The 18,683-nt window shown below is 40.5% G+C and overlaps 1 protein-coding gene across 1 annotated transcript in view; it reads left to right on the forward strand.

The window, feature by feature from the left end:
• The first annotated feature begins 3,681 nt into the window (after positions 1-3,681).
• MED14 (mediator complex subunit 14) overlaps positions 3,682-18,683 on the forward strand; it is a 37,854-nt gene continuing 22,852 nt past the window's right edge. The window contains exons 1-9 of the mRNA XM_062626056.1: positions 3,682-4,021; positions 6,103-6,129; positions 11,628-11,733; positions 12,408-12,581; positions 13,354-13,483; positions 15,301-15,429; positions 15,798-15,905; positions 17,374-17,506; positions 18,037-18,187. Coding sequence (XP_062482040.1) covers positions 3,840-4,021; positions 6,103-6,129; positions 11,628-11,733; positions 12,408-12,581; positions 13,354-13,483; positions 15,301-15,429; positions 15,798-15,905; positions 17,374-17,506; positions 18,037-18,187 — 1,140 coding nt within the window. The 5' untranslated portion in view covers positions 3,682-3,839. The remainder of the gene's footprint in view (positions 4,022-6,102; positions 6,130-11,627; positions 11,734-12,407; positions 12,582-13,353; positions 13,484-15,300; positions 15,430-15,797; positions 15,906-17,373; positions 17,507-18,036; positions 18,188-18,683) is intronic.

An 18,683-nucleotide genomic window follows, 5' to 3' on the forward strand; every position in this document is an offset into this window, starting at 1 on the left:
AATTGGTTCCCTTTGCAGCCTTTTTAATAAATAGAAAAAAAAAGAGCACTTGTGCAGTAACAAGCTACAACCCCCCTTCCTCTAACACACACGCATACACTTTTGCAAAGAATGCTCTACTGTAGGTACAACAGGCCTGTACAAATCACAAACCTGTGATTTGTGTAATGAAGTACAGAACTACCAACAAATAATCACTAATAAAGATATGGGCCATAAAACCATTTGTGAAGAGAAGGTCAGTGGTATTTTTCAACTGGGCTTGCATCATAACATTACAGAAAAAGTCTTATGTTCATGTGACTGCTACAATGGAAAACTTTAAATATTTTTTTGCTATTGGTATGTGTTTGATGTATAGTGATGCATGGTATCCCATTAGAATTTAAATATATACCTTAACTTTCATTGAATACAAGCTTGAAACTTCCTAAGTTCATAACATGCAGCACTGCAATAACTCATATTATGTGTAGGAGCTCTCCCCCACCATATCTGATTCTCTGATGCCTTCTGAAAAGCATGAATGATATAAAAGTTTTATTACTCATAATTTATATAGGCACTTGGATATAACATTGCAAAGTGTTGCAACACTTCATGGATCAAGTGATTGATAAGGAATCTATACACTATATTTGTGTATTGTTATCTTTTATTATTAAAAGAATGCTTAAATCCCAGGTCCAGGAGATGCCTGTGTTTTTAAACTGTTCTCCAATAAGAAAAAATTGACAGAGAAATGGAAAAAACATGTTCTAAACCACACAAACAGAGGATAGCTAGCAGGCTGTCTTGCAGAGTGCGATACGGTCTACCTCCCTCCCACTGAACATTTGTCCCACGGTTCCAAAGAACAGTAAATGTTTAACTTCTCTGGAAATAGAAAGTCATCTGCTGTCCTTCCCATTAGCTCTATTACACTATTAGCTCCATGGCTAAATATCAACAGGTTTTGATTGACCAACAAATTCCTACCTGAAAGTAAGCTTCCAGGCTCCCCACTACGGTAACAAAGAGGAGCCAGTTTAAAATATTTGGCTTCTTGGGTAAGTACTCATGTATGGAGGGGTGCAATCACTAATATAGCTATTTCACAAGTCAGGAAGCTGAGGCATGTGCCTGGAGTCACAAAGTATATTAACAACGTTAGAAGGAGAAGCTGATGTTTCAATCCTCAGTGCCATCTGCACTGGAAAAATGCAGCAGTACTCCCAGGCTGGGAATGCCCAAGCCTTTCTCAATCTAAACCCTCCTTTAAGCCATACTAAGCAGCACATTACAGCAGTACAGTCCTAACGTAGCAGAATACCGTGCTGCTTGTGCAAGCTGACAGGCATCTACCATAGGGCAGAGGACATGATGCATATGACGTGGAAATTTATGTATTTCCTTTTACACGAGTATTCTATAGGCCAGTCACCTGATTTTTGAACTCCTAATAGCTGTCTCCAGCTTACTGTTAAAACAACTAATCTTGCCAAGTCTCCCAGCAGCATGTTTGTTGTGTGCACACAAGCATAAGCCTTGAGCTTCTAAAACTTCCCTGTGGCTGCTCCTGCTTTCTTTGAAAACAGTATCAAGCACTTCTTCCCTATATAGCCATGTGAGAGGAGAGCTCAGCATGACCCCTGCCATGACTCCAGTTAACCTCTCCTCTCCCAGAGAAGTGGAGAAAAGCAGCCAAGCTGAGGACATCCCTCCTCCCCAGCCAAGGCTAAAAAATTCACCAAGACCAGAGCTTCTCCAATAAAAGACAACTCTAAGAGGAGCAAAGTCACATTCCACCACTATTTCCCACCTGCCTTTCCACCAACAAAACCTGAGCCTGTGCCATTAAAATCAATACGAATTATATTGTCATAGAATCATAGAACAGTTAGGGTTGGAAAGGACCTTAAGATCACCTACCATAGGCAGGAACACCACACACTAAACCACGGATAAGCTAAGAAATGCAGGGTAAGTATGTACTGGTAAGTTCTCAGAATGTTTTCAGAATGACTAAATTATGGACTAGATTGGAAGAGAAGAGATAGGAAGGAGGGAAAAGAACAATAAAAAAGTCTGCATTCTAAGTTAATAGTTCTCATAGATAGCCTAATCCTGTGCATGTAAGTCACTATTTTTTCAACAATGCAACTAGTTGGCCATAAAATGAGTACACTGCATTTATTCATGCGGGGGGGGGAATATTTTCATACATTTGGAAAAAACCATTTTTGCAATGGGGAGGCAAGAATTTACAATACACTAAGCAAATAACTTTTATTCACCTGTTTTGAAAAAAATTCCAGTAACCTAAAAAAAAAAGAGCAAAAATTAGGTCTACAGGTGGTTTCTACTCTCTTCTCTCCTCAGAGGTGAGGCAGTGGCTGGCAGCCCATACAGTAATGTGGGAGCAGCTGTGCCAATGCAGAGTTAACAGTTCATCTTGCTCAATGCACTGTTTTATGCTCCACAGAGGGTACGGAAGAGCCTCTCCTTGTCAGTCAGCTCATAGCCTGGGGCAAGAGACATGCTCCCCGCAGGTATATAACTGACTATTCTTGTTGCTGGCATAGATGCCATTATTATCATTCTACTATTATTGCCATCGTTAAATTGTTGATTCCACACTTCTCAGGTTGAAAAATTTTTTACTTTCCCCTTAGAGCTAAGAGGTTTTAAAAAGTCTACATTTAATACAAAACAAGTAAGACCTTTCCTTTTTTTTATTAAACTTTGAGGAGTTTGGATATTTATTGTCTACAATGTGCTTATTTCAGGGATTTCTTTGTAATCATATGGCAAGTATTTATGATTTAACACTCAAGTGAATCATAAAATTCTCAAGAGCAAAATACTGCTCCTTTCCTTACACAATCCACTTTGCTAACCAGTACACGAAAAAATCCATCTTATTTACAGACCTCCCTTCTCTCGTCAGAAGACAGAATACGCACAAGTTCCCATGGTTATGTGTTTATCACCAGATCCCACCTATCACTCTCCTGCCCACTGCTCCTTTCCCTTGCTTTACCAGAGACTTTAAAGGAGGATGCACAGAAAGCTACCCCTAACCTCGACTGCCCGGCATCGATCTGCACCCTTCACACAAGGCCGGCCCAGCGCCTAACGCAGACCATCGTTCCTTGCAGCCTGAAGAACTGCATCAGCCTCTCTGAGACGCTAAACCAGTCACCTGGTTCTCCTTCGCCCTGTATTTCACCACAACGGGAGAGCCATCCCCGCTGCGTCCCCTCCCTTGTCAATTACTGACACTTCAATCGGGAAGCACTGCAGGAAAGGCACCTTCCAGCCCTTGTCCCGACAGCTCGCTCCCGAGCACGGCGCCATTTCCGCTCCCCGCCGTGCCCTACGAGGAGGCAGCCAGGCTCAGCCCCTTCAGCGTCCCCGCCGCCAGACCGCCACAGGCCGCGCAAACCCGGCCACCTTCCCGCCCCTCGGCCCGCCACCTCAGGGACACTCTGCCGCGACTGACACCCCGCGCGCGCCCTCAGCCGCCGGCGGCGGCAGCGACAAACCCCAGCCCCCCACCCCCCCAGTGAGGCTGTTCCGGAAAGGTTCTCTTTCCGGTCCGCTACAGCTGTTCGCTTCCGGTTCCGTGCGCCGAACATGGCGGCGGCCCCTGCGTCCAGCAGCGGGGTTTGAGTGTTGCGGTTCTCCTCCAGTGCCGCCGCTGCCCGCCCTCGCCGCTGGGCGCCCCGCTCCCTCCGTCCGGGGTGAGTCGGGCTGCGGGCCGGTGCCTCCGGGAGCGCCGGCCGCGCTCCCTCCCCCGCCCCCCGGGCTGTCGAGCGGTTCCTGCCCGGGGTTGAGGCGCTGCCGCCGCCGCCGCCATGGCGCCGGTGCAGCTGGAGAGCAACCAGCTGGTGCCGGCCGGCGGGGGCCCCGCGTCAGCCCCGGCCCCGCCGGCCCCCGGGGCTGTGACAGCCGCCGCCAGTCCCGGCTATCGGCTCAGCACCCTCATCGACTTCCTGCTGCACCGGACCTACGCCGAGCTCACCGTCCTGGCTGACCTGTGAGTGCCCTAAACTACCCCGGCTGGCTCCCGCGCCTCTTCCTGTCTAGCTGCTAGGGCTTACCGGTGCCACCTCCCAGCATCCCAGGGGATGGGAGGCCTCGCAGGGGATCTGTCCCGGTGATGAGGAGCTGGTTGCTCCTTCCCCTTCTCCCACCCCGTGGAAATGCTCTGTTTGTGCAGGCTTGTATCTGTGTTGGGCCATACTCGGGGGGCTTAGTGAAAGTTGCTGACTGGGCTCTCATAAAGAGGGTAAATTCTTCACTGTGAGGATGGTGAAGCACTGGAACAGGTTATGCAGAGAAGTGGTGCGTGCCCCATCCCCTGGCAGTGTTCAAGGCGAGATTGGATGGGACTTGGAACAACCTGGTTCCTGAGGTGTCCCTGCCCATGGCAGGGGGGTTGGAACTGCATGATCTCTAAGGTCCTTTCCAACCCAAACTAAGAAAATGATGAGAGGGAGTGGAAGGCAGCCTGATGCAGGCTGTTATCTTAATAGCTTAACTTTGCCTCCAAGTTACTGTCAGAAAACCCAGTGGTGGTGTTTGTACCGATACCAGAACACACAAAACTGAAACAAGTGAAACAGAGATATTTTCAAATGCTGCAACTCCTTGAGTTACTTGTGTACTTCTGAAAATATCATCTGATTGTTTTGGGGAAATAAGTAAGTTATTTACATTTACTTTGTGATCTACTATGCTGATCTTGTGTTTGAAGTGGCAAAACAAAGGAATGTGTTTGGGCCAAGAAAAGCTTTCCTGAAAGCATCTGTACTTTTAATAAACCTGTTTCCCTTTTACTTTGTTTAACCTTGGATGTTCCTGTGGGGAACCTGTATGTTTTAAGAAGTGACATAGAGAACAAATAGGAAAAAAATAGGTATAGTTATTGTAAAATAACTGTAACGTATCTGGTAAGAAGGCAAACACAGTTTTGCTTGACGTGGGGTTGAGAGTGTTCAAACTCTGGAAAAGATGAGGAGTTTTAGAATTTTAGAATTTTGCTTTGGAAGAACTTCTGAAATGCCATTCAGGAAACATCCTGTGTGCTTGTGGTATGTGCAGACAGTAATTGGTACTGTATGCATTCTTCTAGGAGCGTGTGCCTGTGATGCCATTTATTCTTGTCTTAAGGTGTAGAGGAGGTCCTTTTGACTTCAGTACATAATTAAGGTACAAAATAAAATGGGTGGTGCGAACAACACAGGAATTCCTTGGGCGCTTTGATTCAGCAAGTAGTTTGTAAGCTATGTGATGTCCCCTCCAAAGGCAGAGTAAGCTAGATTTTTCCCGTAAAGCATGGACTTGGCTAGTAGAAAGGCCAGCTGCAAAGTCTTCTCCTTATTTCCAGCAAAATGATTTCTCATTCTTTTACCAGCACCAGCTTATTGCTATTTTAGTCCTACAGTAAAAAAATAACCTTTTTAATGAGATGCCCGTGATACCTGTGGAACATTACAGTAATACAGTACGCTCTCTGCAGTAGAATCAGTCACACAGGTCATTGATATTTCTGAAGGATGACATTTCTCCACTTCTAGATTAGTTCAAAAGAAAAGAGAAACTCATTTCAGACAACTCAGGAAACAGCATATTTTGACACTTGCTGCAGATGTTCTGGGATTACTACCATGAATTATTTAACTCTAGTTATGGATGCTTAGTGAAAGTCATCAGTTACAAAGCATGGACAGTGGTACTGTGTGGCTCATTAGATTAGTACAACTCTTGTGATTTCAGCACACTTCATCAAGCTTTAAAATTAATTTGACCGGTTCCAGCTTGCCTGGCACACAGTAGCAGCAGGTGCCCTGTGGTGCTGTTCTACACCTGATTTTATTTCCCCCTCCCCCCTTTAATGAGGCTGCTTTCTAGAGCTGCCAAACTACTTCCTTTGTCAAACATGTAATTTTACTGCATTTAGGAAACGTTTTCAATCGTAGAAATTTTGACATGCTCTTTATAGGTATGTAGAATTTCTTCTTGTACTTAGTTGAAGGGTACTAACGAGATTTCTAGTAGTCTGAAATGTAATAAACAATTTATAATATGGCTTTTTTTTTTTTTTTCCTTATACAGGTTACCAAGAAAGACTGACATGGAGAGGTGAGTTACAAAAAGACAATCTGTAATGCATGTTAAAATATGGAACTTTCAGGATATTAAGATTAATATAGAGCTGTTTAAATAGAATATTTTTTTCTCCTACTTTTAGACTTTGTGCAAGAAAATAAGCCTTGTATCTGTGGCTGTCACTATACAGGTTCAAGAGTTTTCTCGGCATCGATGCCAATATTAGTTTTTGTTGGGTTATGGTTTTGTTGTTGTTTGGCTTTTTGTTTCTGTTGCACTGTTCAGTAACATACTGTTGCTGTTACAGTAGGTGAGCTCTGTTACAGGCATTTTTCTCTTAATGACTCTTGAAGCAATTAAGTGACAGTTAAATTGATGTGAAAGGGAACTGAAGAACCTAAATAGATATTAGTTAGTGTGATAAAGAAACTTTGTTTGGAGGAAGCAGTTCAACAATGAAAACAAGGTAAAAACCTCTCTTCTGCTTTTTTCCATGTTACCTGATCTTTCTTATCATGAGCACTGTTTTCTACTTCTATGTGGTTTTGGAGTGTGAAGATTATTTGAGAACAAATGCAGGAGACCAAAACAGGCCTTTCCCTCACCCCTCCCAAGACGAAATATCCTGATTTACTTTTTTGTTTATCTGAATAAATTTTATGGAGCTTGTCAGAAAATTGTTTATTTATGTTGACATGCCAATTGACCTAGCTTTCTTCGGAGACATACAGCAGCTATGATATTCTGAGGAATGCTAATGAAGAATATAAAAAATTCTGTGCAGCATAATGATCATTAATACAGTTATCTCAAATCTTCCAGAGCTCTTATAACATGTTATGGAGTTAATCCCATTTTCAGGGAATCATAACCTGGGATTCCTTGTGCCCCTTTTCTTTATGTATCTCTTACAAAGAGAAACAATGTGTGTGGTGTTGTTTGTTTTTAATTATCACACTATTTGCTGAGGAAATTACATTCAACTTGGGTCTAGAGCTCCCTCGTACTGGTGGGGAGGCTTCTCCCATTTGGATGTTTAGCATTTCTTCGTAAAGCTGGAATCTACTTTGTGAGTCACACAGGTCTGAAGCAACAATGTATTACAGATAAAGGAAAAAGGCAACCTTCAGTAATTATGAAGAATGTTCTACAGTTGAGATTGTCTTGAAATTAAATATTCATATGCATGTTAGCTTTGACTTGCAATTCTTCTTCGTGAAGTGGCTTTTCAGCTCTTGGAGGAAATCTGAAAGGAACATAGTTTAATTATCCAGATTATTCTGGTTTTCCTAGCTTTGAGAGCTGTAATGGCAGCAGTAGTTCAAGCCGTTTCTTCAGGCTAGCCTGGTGACATGGCATACATACTTTGGTGAAGATGTGATGGTATTATCCTCTAATAAAGTTCACATAAAATCTAAGTTCATTACTGCAGTGCCTAGCTAAATGCTGTGGGGAGAAAAACTGACAGGAAATTATGCATCGTAGTGTATTTTTTCTCGTCTTTCTAAAGGCACACTTATTAGTTATCAGTGTTAGGAGTAAATAACTCTTGCAACAAGAAGGAAGTGGTTGGGTTAAAAAAAACCATCAGTGCCATTGTGTAAAATCAATAATGCTGAGTCCTGAAGTAAATCCAGGGACTTTTCGATAATGAAGACCTTTTTCTGCTCTGTATTCTTTCTTTCCCTTTTTATTCTCCAATAAAATGTAATATGTGGGAAACTCATATAAATACAGCAATGTATAATATATATATGGTTGGACTTGATGATCTTAAAAGGCTTTTCCAATCTAGTTGATTCTATAATTAAGTAAGATTTAACTGGAATTTGGATTATAACGACTTTGCAAGGCCCTGTCTTCTGTTTTAGGGAAATGTAAGGTAAAACTTTCCACCTGTGTTCCTGAATGAACAGTTCCTGATGAGAAGTATTTAAAAGAGAACTGTGGTTAAAGTACTTCCAAGAACTATATAAGCATACTGTTTTCCTAAAACCAGACAGTTTCCCTGCTGGTTTTGCAGTAGTTAGTTACTTCTCAAACTCACAGTAAGGACCCTATCATCTATGCAAGATTAAAAAGAAAAAAAAAGCATTCAGAGCTGTTATAAAAACATGTTGTTCATGACTTCAGTAACCATGCAATTACAGAGACAGTTTTTGGAAACATTGAGTTCTGTTCTTTTCTAATGACAAAATGACTGTTATTTCACTCCTTCACAGACATGGATAATAATTTTGGTTCGAATAGTACTTTGGAGGTACCTAGTCCAACCCTCTGCTTAAAGTAAAAGACACTTTCAAAGTCAGGGTCGCATCCAGTTGAGTTTTAAGTATCTTCAAGGATGGAAATCATGCAACCTTTCTAGCCAACCTGCTTGAGTCTTTTACTGCATCACTCTGTGTTTCTTTGTTTTCCTCATGTCTAACTGGTTTATTACTGTTTTAGTTTGTGGCTGTTGTCCCTCAGCTCTTTGCACTTCTGAGAAGAGTCTGGTTCTGTCTTCTTTATAATGCCCCTTTTGATATTTGAAGATGGCAGTAGCATCTCACAGTGGCCTTCTGAAGCAGAAGCAAACACAATTTCCTCAGCCCTATCTTGCATATCGTGTGTTCCAGCCCCTGACACACTTCTGTAGGGTGGTATTTTTCTTGGCTAGGGAGTGTAAAACCCTAGCTGTCGTGCTTCAGATGTAGTCTCAAAAATGCTGACTCAAGGCAAATAATTGCCTTCCTTGACTTAGGCTGCACTGGTGCTAATGAAGGCTGTCATTGTTGCAGGGGCACATTGCTGATGCCTGTTCACCTATCCACCAGGATGCCCAGGTCCACTTCTGCAGAGCTGTTGCCCAGCTGCACCTTAGTACCCCTCTTGTGCTGTTACATGAGATTGATTGTTTCCAGATGCAGGACTTTACATGTGGTTTTGCTGAGCATCATGAGGTTCCTGTCAGCCAGTTCCTCCAATCAGCTGAGGATTGTTTTGCTGTTTGCTCCTACCTGCACACTTCCAAGGGGTGCATTCCTTCGCATCATTCAGGTTGTTGATGGAGGTGTTAAACTGTATTAGTCCCAGTATTGACCCTCAAGGAACACCGCTAGTAACCAGCATTAAAGAAACCCAAGTGGCAGCTCTTCACAGCCTTTTGTTTGTGGCAGTCCACATAGTTTTTTACTTACCTGCAGTCCACTTACCCATACCATATCTCACCAGCTTGGCTTGAAGGATGCCACGTGAGGTCTGGTCGAAAACCGTGCAGAAGTCAATACAAATGTGTTTTCTGTTCTCCCCTTGATCATCCTGTTGAAGGTAATTGCGTTGATCAAGGATGGTTTGCCATTGGCAAATCTGTGCTGGCTGTTCCCAGGCTCCTTTAATGTCCATTATTTATGTGGACATAGCTTCTGGAAGGATTTGTTCTATAAATGTTATTAACTGAACTTAGGCCAACTGGCCCATAGGTCCCTAGATCCTTCTTGAAGAAGGACATGGTGTTTGCTTTGTTTGCCTTTTTTCCAGTCATCAAAACCTTAGATCACTGTTGCCTTTTCAAAATGATAGGGAGCAACTTTACAGTGGCATGGGTCAGCTCCCTCAGCACCCTTGGATGCATTCCACCCAGTCTAATGGCCTTTTGTATGTCAAGCTTGCTTAGGTGGTCGTCAACTTGTTATTCTTCTACTGTAGCTAATACTTCTCTCCCCTTGTTTCATATTCCTTGAATAAAACCTTTTGTGCAGCCCAGCATAATGTCCTGTATCTGTAATGAAGGACAAAGGAAGGCAGTAAAATTGATTCTGCAAAGTAGAAGTAACAAATCTTCCATAATTTCATACATGTGGTATTAACAGAACAGTTGCTGAAATACTGTGTATAGTTTTATCAGTCGTTTTCATTATTAAATTGCTATACTTTTTCTGTTTGTTTGGTTTTGTTTTTTTTTAGTGGGGGAGAAAGGAAGATATACTTTTGATTCCTGGTTACAGAACAGCAGTTTGAATTTTTCTTGTTATTGTGCAATTTTCACCACATTGACTGATGTAACTCCTAGAATTTAGCAACTTCTGTATGAAGTTTGTCTGAGAAATTAATGGCTTTCTTAAGTCTCACTGTAGAAGTCTTTCAGATCCCATAAAGTCTTTCTGAATCTGTTGCAGTTCTCAGCATCTTGTTTTCGTAGCTGGTTGAGCAGTATGTACACACAGCGGTGCGTCCACCACTTGAAAATTTAGTATCGGGCTGAATGCCATTTTAAAACTCATGCTGTAGAACACAGAGAAGTTAATGGCTTAATGCCCAAGTTCTTGGATGATGTTTGTAGTATGTAATGCACGAAACTGGACCAGATGGTATTAGTTGTGCTTCTGGCCTAAATGTTCATATGCTACAAACAGATCATGCTTTACTTACTACACAAAACAGTTAACATCATTATACCAAAACTTCCAGCAGAAGCAGGCTCTATCTATGTTACGAATATGTGTTTTCCAGATTCGGATCAGAAGGTGTGACTTCTGTTTGGTAGATGCGAATATCTGTTGCAGTGATTAGTATTATTTTTGCCCACATTTTTGTTAGTGCAGAAAACCCTGTCAGGAAAAAAGCTTCGGTTTGGGTCTTTTTCAAAGTAACTAGAAAACCATGGTGATACTAATAAATTGAGCATGTAGAAAGGGAGGAAAACTTCTATAAACGGTAGATGAAATCGTATTTCAGAGTGTAGGGTATTACAGATCTACATTGTAGATCTGCATGTCTTGTCTAATGCATCTACAATATAGATCTGTAATGAAGGGGAAAAATCTGGGTGTGCTTCCTTCATGTTCTCTTTTATGAAAACTAACTCCTAAGACATGCAAACATACATTGCCTCATTTTGACTGCCTCATAAAAAGCAGGTGGGAGGAATATTGACTTTAAGTGATTCATTCTTACCCAAATTTCTTTGCAAGGTAGGAATGGAAAGAAATATGGTGGAGGTTTTTTTGTGGTCTTCCCTACCACTCCCACCCCCCCACCCCCCCTTTCCTGCCAAAATGGTAGTATATCGTAACATACTGTGTAAAGACATTCTGAAATTACTAGAGTGATATTTTGTACAGTATCTGATTTATTTCTGGGCTTTTTTTGTGTCATTGTAGTATTACTACCAGGTCCGTTAACCCTTAGGTATATTGCTTTGTCTGCTTTAAACTCAACCATAAGCCCTGGTGAAATCCTGTAAAAGGTATAAAAATAATTCAGTTGAATTCACTATGGAATTGTTTCTCTTAAAATTAGTAATTAATTCATGTGAATATGCTTTTTTGTTTCCCCAGACTGTCTTGGTTGGTTAGAATCTATGTATGTTGTTAGCATTTAGATATTCAGAACACTGAGCTTTTTTTCCATGTTCTAATCAAACAAACCATATATTAGTGATGCCTTCATTAACACAATTAGCAGTTATCATTGCAGCTTTTTCTTGACATAGTTTTAGTGCAGCTTTTTGTATAAATTGAGCACTGATTTTACATATGCTTTTTTTCCAGAAAAATAGAAATAGTGCAGTTTGCAAGTCGCACTCGTCAGCTGTTTGTTCGTTTGTTAGCCTTGGTCAAATGGGCTAACAATGCTGGAAAGGTGGAAAAATGTGCGGTAAGTTTGCAGCAGAGCTTGGTATGAAATAATCTCTAAGTCATATGGGATTTTGGTACACCCGAACTTCTGCTCACTATAGAAGTTAAAAAGGAAAAAAAGACGATTTCATAGGCAAGCAAATATTAAATTATAACCAGTTTCTTCCTATTTAAAGCTGTGTAATCTTTTTAACAGTTTGTGTTCCTAAAAACTCATGAGTGGCAAAAAATGAAACGCTTGTCTAGACAGAGTTTCAAGAGTGCTTTGGGGTTAGGTAATAGCACAGGGAAGATGATGATCAGTGTGTTAGTCACTTTCATCCTGTTCTAGGTTAAATAAGAATAAAGTCCAGAATGTTGCAAAAAACAAACCCGTAGTGCTTACAAACAAGTATGGTTGCATTCCAGTAGTAATCATCAGATGAAGAGCTGTGAGGCTTTACAGATCCTCCACAGAATCAATAATGGCATGCAGATTTAAAGTGTCCTTGTATATGAATGTAAGAAATGGCCAGAATGTTAATTCTGTATTTTAAAGGTCCGATTACTTGAATTGGAAGTGGCAGATAAAATCATCTTAGTTAATTGCACTAGATGAACTGAATATAAAGGGGCATTGATTTCTGCATTCTTTTTTACCCACCTACTTTTTTTTTTTTCTTTTAATTTCTTTTTCCTCCTTGCCCTTGATAGATGATATCAAGTTTTTTAGATCAGCAAGCTATTCTGTTTGTGGACACTGCTGATCGTCTGGCATCGCTAGCTAGAGATGCTTTGGTTCATGCTCGTCTACCTAGTTTTGCTATCCCATATGCTATTGATGTTCTGACGACTGGATCATACCCACGTCTGCCTACCTGCATTAGGGTAAATAATGCTACCATACATTGGGGGTGGGGTAGGGAAGTTCCTTGTACAGTATTAAATGCATGTTACTGAAACTAATTATCTATGTGCAAATGGAACTGTAGTTTAATACAGGCCTAGTGCCAAGTCTCTGTAGAGGCAGTTTTCTCATGCAGAGCACTTCCTATTTGAACAAGTTATGCTTTCCCAGTAAAACATTCTCTCCATTTAAACTAGTTCTGCTCTAGGATGAGTAGCAACTTTTCTTCCTTGGTTATTTAAATATTTGCACATGCTAAGCCACCATCCTAGAAAAATGAAGTGTGAAAAGGAGATACAGACATCTGTTGTTCTTAGAGGTTTTGCCTGTATTTAGAGATGTACTGAAATTCTTAAAAGTTCTCTTTAATGCTTCTGTCTTTTGTTACTGTTAAAATGCAGAATGACAAGATTTTGTGAAGTAATATAAGTAGTTGTGCCTGTGACTTAGATCTATAGCTACAGGTAAGGATTGACTTTCAAATCTTAGTATCTGAAAAAAGTTTAGCCTGATGTAAGGCCCTGAATTTATTTAATTGACCCAAGCTGATCAATTTTATTCAGTGGTCAGTCTCAGGTAAAATGTAATCAACTAGAAAACAAATCTGAGTGTAAGATACGAAACATCACTGTGTGTAAGGGCCTGTAGTATTTATATTTTCAGACTTCTAGTCTGGTTAGTTTTCTCCATTGCTGTTGTTGATGTATAGCACATGTTTGAGATATGCAGACTTATTTGTGTTTATTTTAACAGGATAAAATAATCCCTCCTGACCCAATAACAAAGAGTGAGAAACAAACCACACTTCATCAGCTAAACCAGATACTTCGGCATCGACTAGTGACTACAGATCTCCCTCCGCAGCTGGCAAATCTTACAGTTGGTAAGAACTGGAATTACCTTTTGATGAACACATTATTGCAGGCTGATTTAAAATTGTTGCTTTAGTGATAAAACAAATACAGCTTCAATGAGACCATTAGGCATGCTCATCTATTAAGGCTTCAAGCCTGTTTCTATATGACATCAAAATATGTTTTCCTCTTTTGAAAAATAAGAGCACTGATAATACTGCTGAAATATTATTTACTTTCAGGAAGAAATCCTGTGCAGGTAATGGCAAAAGGTTGTAGACATGCTCATGCTCTTTCAGCAGATGTGTTATGGAAGGGTCTTAGGCCTAACAATGTAACTGCTTTATCTTATTTTAAAATACAATTTAATTAAACTGTTAAGTCTTTATTTGAACTTTATCTTAAACATGTCACTCTAGTGTTGCTTTTTAAATCTGTTTCAGTGTTCATCTTCATGCGTAGAATTGTTGGTATTTATGCATGCCTTTTGTTCTGTGCCTCCCTACAGTGCCACATCTCTTAATCTGTTCTCAGATCCCTGTTTTCATTTAGCCCAAGTAGTGATAGACATTAAGATGATCCTTTTTACAGGAAGGATGGCTATGAACCGGACTAGGTTATTGCAGAATCACAGAGAATAGGGCAGGAATGGACCTAGTCCATTGAACTAAGGAAAGGTTAGCCATGTGTAAACTGTATCTCACAGACTTAAATTGATGAATATAGTTTTCATTGGTCCCTATGTGAATGTTTGCAGTACCACCATTAGAGCCATTTTTGTCTAACAAAACCGTAAATGGATATATGTCTGAGCTCTTCAGATTTTTCAGTTGACTAAGTACTTCAATGACTATTAGTTTTTGGTTTGGGCTTTAATTTGTTTTAAAAGCCTGCCTGGGGTGCTTTTGAAAATGAAACTGTGAGTTAAAATGTTTAACATTTCTATAGGAAGATTTCTATATGTCTGTAATTGCAGATGTATATGGCATGTTTTGTTAAGTGACTGAGAAGGCAGCTGGCCCATAGGTTATAATAAGGACTTGTACTAAATAGTTTGCTTTGCCACTCATTCTCTTTATGACCTTGCTCATGTAAATTGGACAAACTTTGTTCCCAGCTCTTGAAACTGGTAGCACTGTCCACAGGTGTGAGGATGTATATATTGATTAGATAGCATGCATAATCTTTGCTTGTGTGCACATATATATGAATTACGCAAAATATTATCTTCCTCACATGAAAATTGAGTTATACTGTTGTAATGTTGAATAAATGGTTTGCAATGAGATGTGCTTCCAGGGCTAGATTTCAGCCTAGGCTGAGATCAGGTTCTGAACATCTTTTGAATAGTGCTTAAAGTATTCATTATTGATGTAGCAAAGAACTGGAAAAATTAAGCCACACATTTTGTTTGTGTAATTTGTCAGGCTGGTACTCAGCTCAGTGTTACTCTGTCTTATAGTAGTACAAGTGTTAACAAGTTATTGTGACTAAAGTACTGCTGTTCAGGACCTTTTGGTACATGTGTCTATGCTGCTTATTGACACAGATTCTGATGCAGAAGCAACTGTGAAATCTTCAGAGTTGCACAGAAACAGGTGCAACAGAGCAGAAACCATAGGGCAGTAATCCATTGTGAGTGCCGGAAACTACCACACTGATGTTCTGAGGCATCTCAAGGCCAGGTTGAACAGGGTTTTGAGCAACCTGGGCTAGTGGAAGGTGTTCCTGCCCATGGCAGGGGGTTGGAACTAGATGATCTTTAAGGTCCCTTCCAACCCAAACCATTCTATGATTCTGTGATCTTAAGAGACTGAGTGAAATAAAGCATTATTTTCTTCCTTAGCCAATGGCCGTGTGAAGTTCCGAGTTGAGGGTGAGTTTGAGGCCACCTTGACAGTGATGGGTGATGACCCTGACATCCCCTGGCGCCTTCTCAAACTGGAAATCTTGGTTGAAGACAAGGAAACTGGTGGTAAAAAAAAAAAAATCAATTGTTAACACTTCCTTTTCAACATGTTCATCTCTGATATTGTATAAATCTTGCTTATACTGGGTCTTTTGCATATCACAACTTAGATAATAAGGCTGTATATACTATTCTTGTTTTAACCTTGTTCTATATGCTTTTAATACCTTAACAAAGGTAGACTGTGTTAGTGTTGTAGTCTGAAATATCTAGAGTAAACCTAGGATTTTGTTATTTTATTAGAAATTCTGGTATGGAAATTGTTGGATTTTTTTCTTTTCAATTTATTAATTCATTTAATTATTTAAAAGCCTAGTTTCCTGATGTCTAATGGTTTGGGGTTTTGTTTGTTGTTTTTTTTTAATTCGTGAAAGATGGTCGAGCCTTGGTTCACAGCATGCAGATCAACTTCATCCATCAGCTGGTCCAGTCAAGGCTGTTTGCTGATGAAAAGCCACTTCAGGACATGTACAACTGTCTGCGTATCCTTCTGAAAGCTGCTTCTGAATAAGCTTTTTAATGTAGCCTTGCTCTTCCTAGTAGCTGGAAGGCAAGGAAGATGGATTCCCTGTTAAGCTAGGGGGAAACATCTGGATGTGGACTAAAAATGATAGCCTTGGAAACAGTTATGCTCAGGTGCCAGCATGTAAAATTTGATTTCACACACTTAAATCAACAAAGGTAGAGGTTTGGTACTCAGGACAGCAGGTTGTGGTAAGTCAGTCCACCAGCAGCTGGCTGGCTGCATGTCTTGTTTCAGAGACAGAGTACAGTACTGACTTGGAGGGCATGGGAGCTGACAATTCTTGCTGCCAAGAACTGCACTGAGGTGATGATGATGAGCTAACTGTGTTGCACCTGTGTGAAAAATAAGGTGAGATGCAGCATGTGCAGGAAGTTATTTGCTACATGCAAAGGGCATATTTTTTGTCAATGAGAAACAGTTTTCAGTGAAACAGCTTCTGCAGAAACAAAACAGAATCATGTTATTCTAGGGTGACCATGGGAGACGGGTTAGTGGTAACTATAGGGTGAATTAAATTTCTTTGTTAGTAATCTTCTTTTCCCTAAAAGATTATCAGAGCTAAAATCTATGAATCAAAACTATTGTGACACTCTTGTCTAACATCCTGCCTTAGATAAGAGATTTGATGTTTACACACACTGGATTAGTATCTCTGGATAAGTACTTTAGTGTGTTTTCAGACAGCATCCTGTCTGACTTTTATGGAATGTCTAGGGTTGGAAAGGACCTAAAGATCATCTAGTTCCAAGCCCCCAGCCATGGGCAGGGACACCTCACACGACTGTCACCTGAAGCCCTGTCCAGCCTGGCCTTGAACACTGCCAGGGGTGAAGCATTTTATACTTCTTTGGGCAACCTGTTCCAGTGCCTCACCATCCTCACAGTAAAGAACTTCTTCTTTATATCTAACCTGAACTTCCCCTGTTTAAGTTTAAACCCAATCTCCTTTGTCCTGTCGCTGCAGTCCCTAATGAAGAGTCCTTCTCCAGCGTTCTTCTAGGCCCCCTTCAGATGTTGGAAGGCTGCTATGAGCTCTCCATACAGCATTCTCCAGGCTGAACAGCCCCAACTCCCTCAGCCTGTCTTCATACAGGAGGTGCTCCAGCCCTTCTCTGGACTTGTTCCAGCAGCTCCATGTCCTTCTTATTTTGGGACACCAGAACTGTGTAGACCCAGTAGGGTCTCCTGAGAGCAGAGGGGCAGGATCACCTCCTTTGACCTGCTGGTCATGCTTCTTTTGATACAGCCCAGCATACAGTTGGCTTTCTGAACTGCGAGCAAACACTATGGCTTATGTTGAGCTTCTTGTCAGCCAACACCCCCAAGTCCTTCTCCACAATGGCTGCTGTCCATTTTTGTGACAAATGGATTTATGTAGTGTACAGACCTTTGGAAAGTCTTACTTTCTTAACACAGTTCATTAGACTCCTTCTGCTTAGCACTTCAGTTGGAAGTCTTGCATTCACAAACACTAATGCTGATTCGGGAGCGCTGGGGCGACCTTGTGCAAGTGGAGCGGTATCATGCAGGGAAATGTCTCTCACTCTCTGTTTGGAAGTAAGTTGATTTTAAAAGGGCTGTTAGCAAACGATAAATTAAATAAAAGGAGGGTTTTCATTTGCTAAGCTTGAGCCTTAATTTCCAGAAATGTACTTTCTTTTTGATGTGAAACTCCTAAATTTTGTAATTAAGTAGCTAAACACGTTGTTTGACTTGCAGAGAAGTGAGTGATGTACATTAACATACAGTAGAAAAAAAGATACACTTACAACTCAGCTTGTATTTACATGAACATCTAAATTAATTAGTTGTCAGTCTTTTACCATTGCTTGATTGCACTTGATAAAAAAAACCACCATAATCCTAATGATCTTCTGACTGTGTTAAATTTGCTGCCATCTAAAACTTCTTTATGTGACTACAGTTTACCAGCAGTTCTGCATTAAAATGTAAAATTAAACAAATTTGGTTTTTTTTTCAGTTCAGTCTTATATTCAACCAGAATTCTCAAAATCAAGTATCAGCTATTGAAAAGCATGTTTTCTACTGTTTCAGTTACATGGTTTAATTATTATCTTTAATTAAAGTCAACAGGTGCTTGGAAGGAAAACAGGGACTGCATCTGTTCATAAGGTCACTATTAAGATTGATGAAACTGATGTCTCAAAACCCTTACAAATATCTCATGAGCCTCCACTGCCAGCCTGTGATTCCAAACTGATGGAAAGAGCCATGAAGGTAAAGCTTTGCTTTGCAGTAGGCATCTAGTTTTAGAAATCAAAACCATAAAAATCCTTTGCACTGTCAGATTGTTTCTCTTTGATTCTATTTAAAGAGGTGTTTCCAAGAGTTCTAGTGAACAGTTCAACTAGGTTGTGTTGGTTAGTGTTTATATTAGGACCTAAAATTGCTGTTACAAATTAATTGGCCTTTACTTAATCTTAAAAATTACACCTACTTCACAGTGTGTTATATACCACTTATGAGACAGAATGCAGAGGCTGGGGGGAAAGAGCAACAAAATTTCACTTATGGTTAGTTTTTGGCTTGAAGTGCTTTATAGACAGAAAAGGGAAGAGCTGGCTCTAATCTCCATCTTCCTGGAGATGCTGCATAAACTTCCTCTGAAAGTCAGCTTCCCCATGTCACTAGAGTTGGCAACCCAGTAGTGCTATTAGCTTTCAAAAATCTTGCATTATGATTTGGAAATCTTATGCGGAAAAGCTTATCATAG

The sequence above is a fragment of the Pezoporus occidentalis genome, unplaced genomic scaffold, assembly GCF_034315485.1.
Source record: "Pezoporus occidentalis ecotype Australia unplaced genomic scaffold, CSIRO_AGI_Poc_V1 ctg288, whole genome shotgun sequence".
Taxonomy (NCBI): domain Eukaryota; kingdom Metazoa; phylum Chordata; class Aves; order Psittaciformes; family Psittacidae; genus Pezoporus; species Pezoporus occidentalis.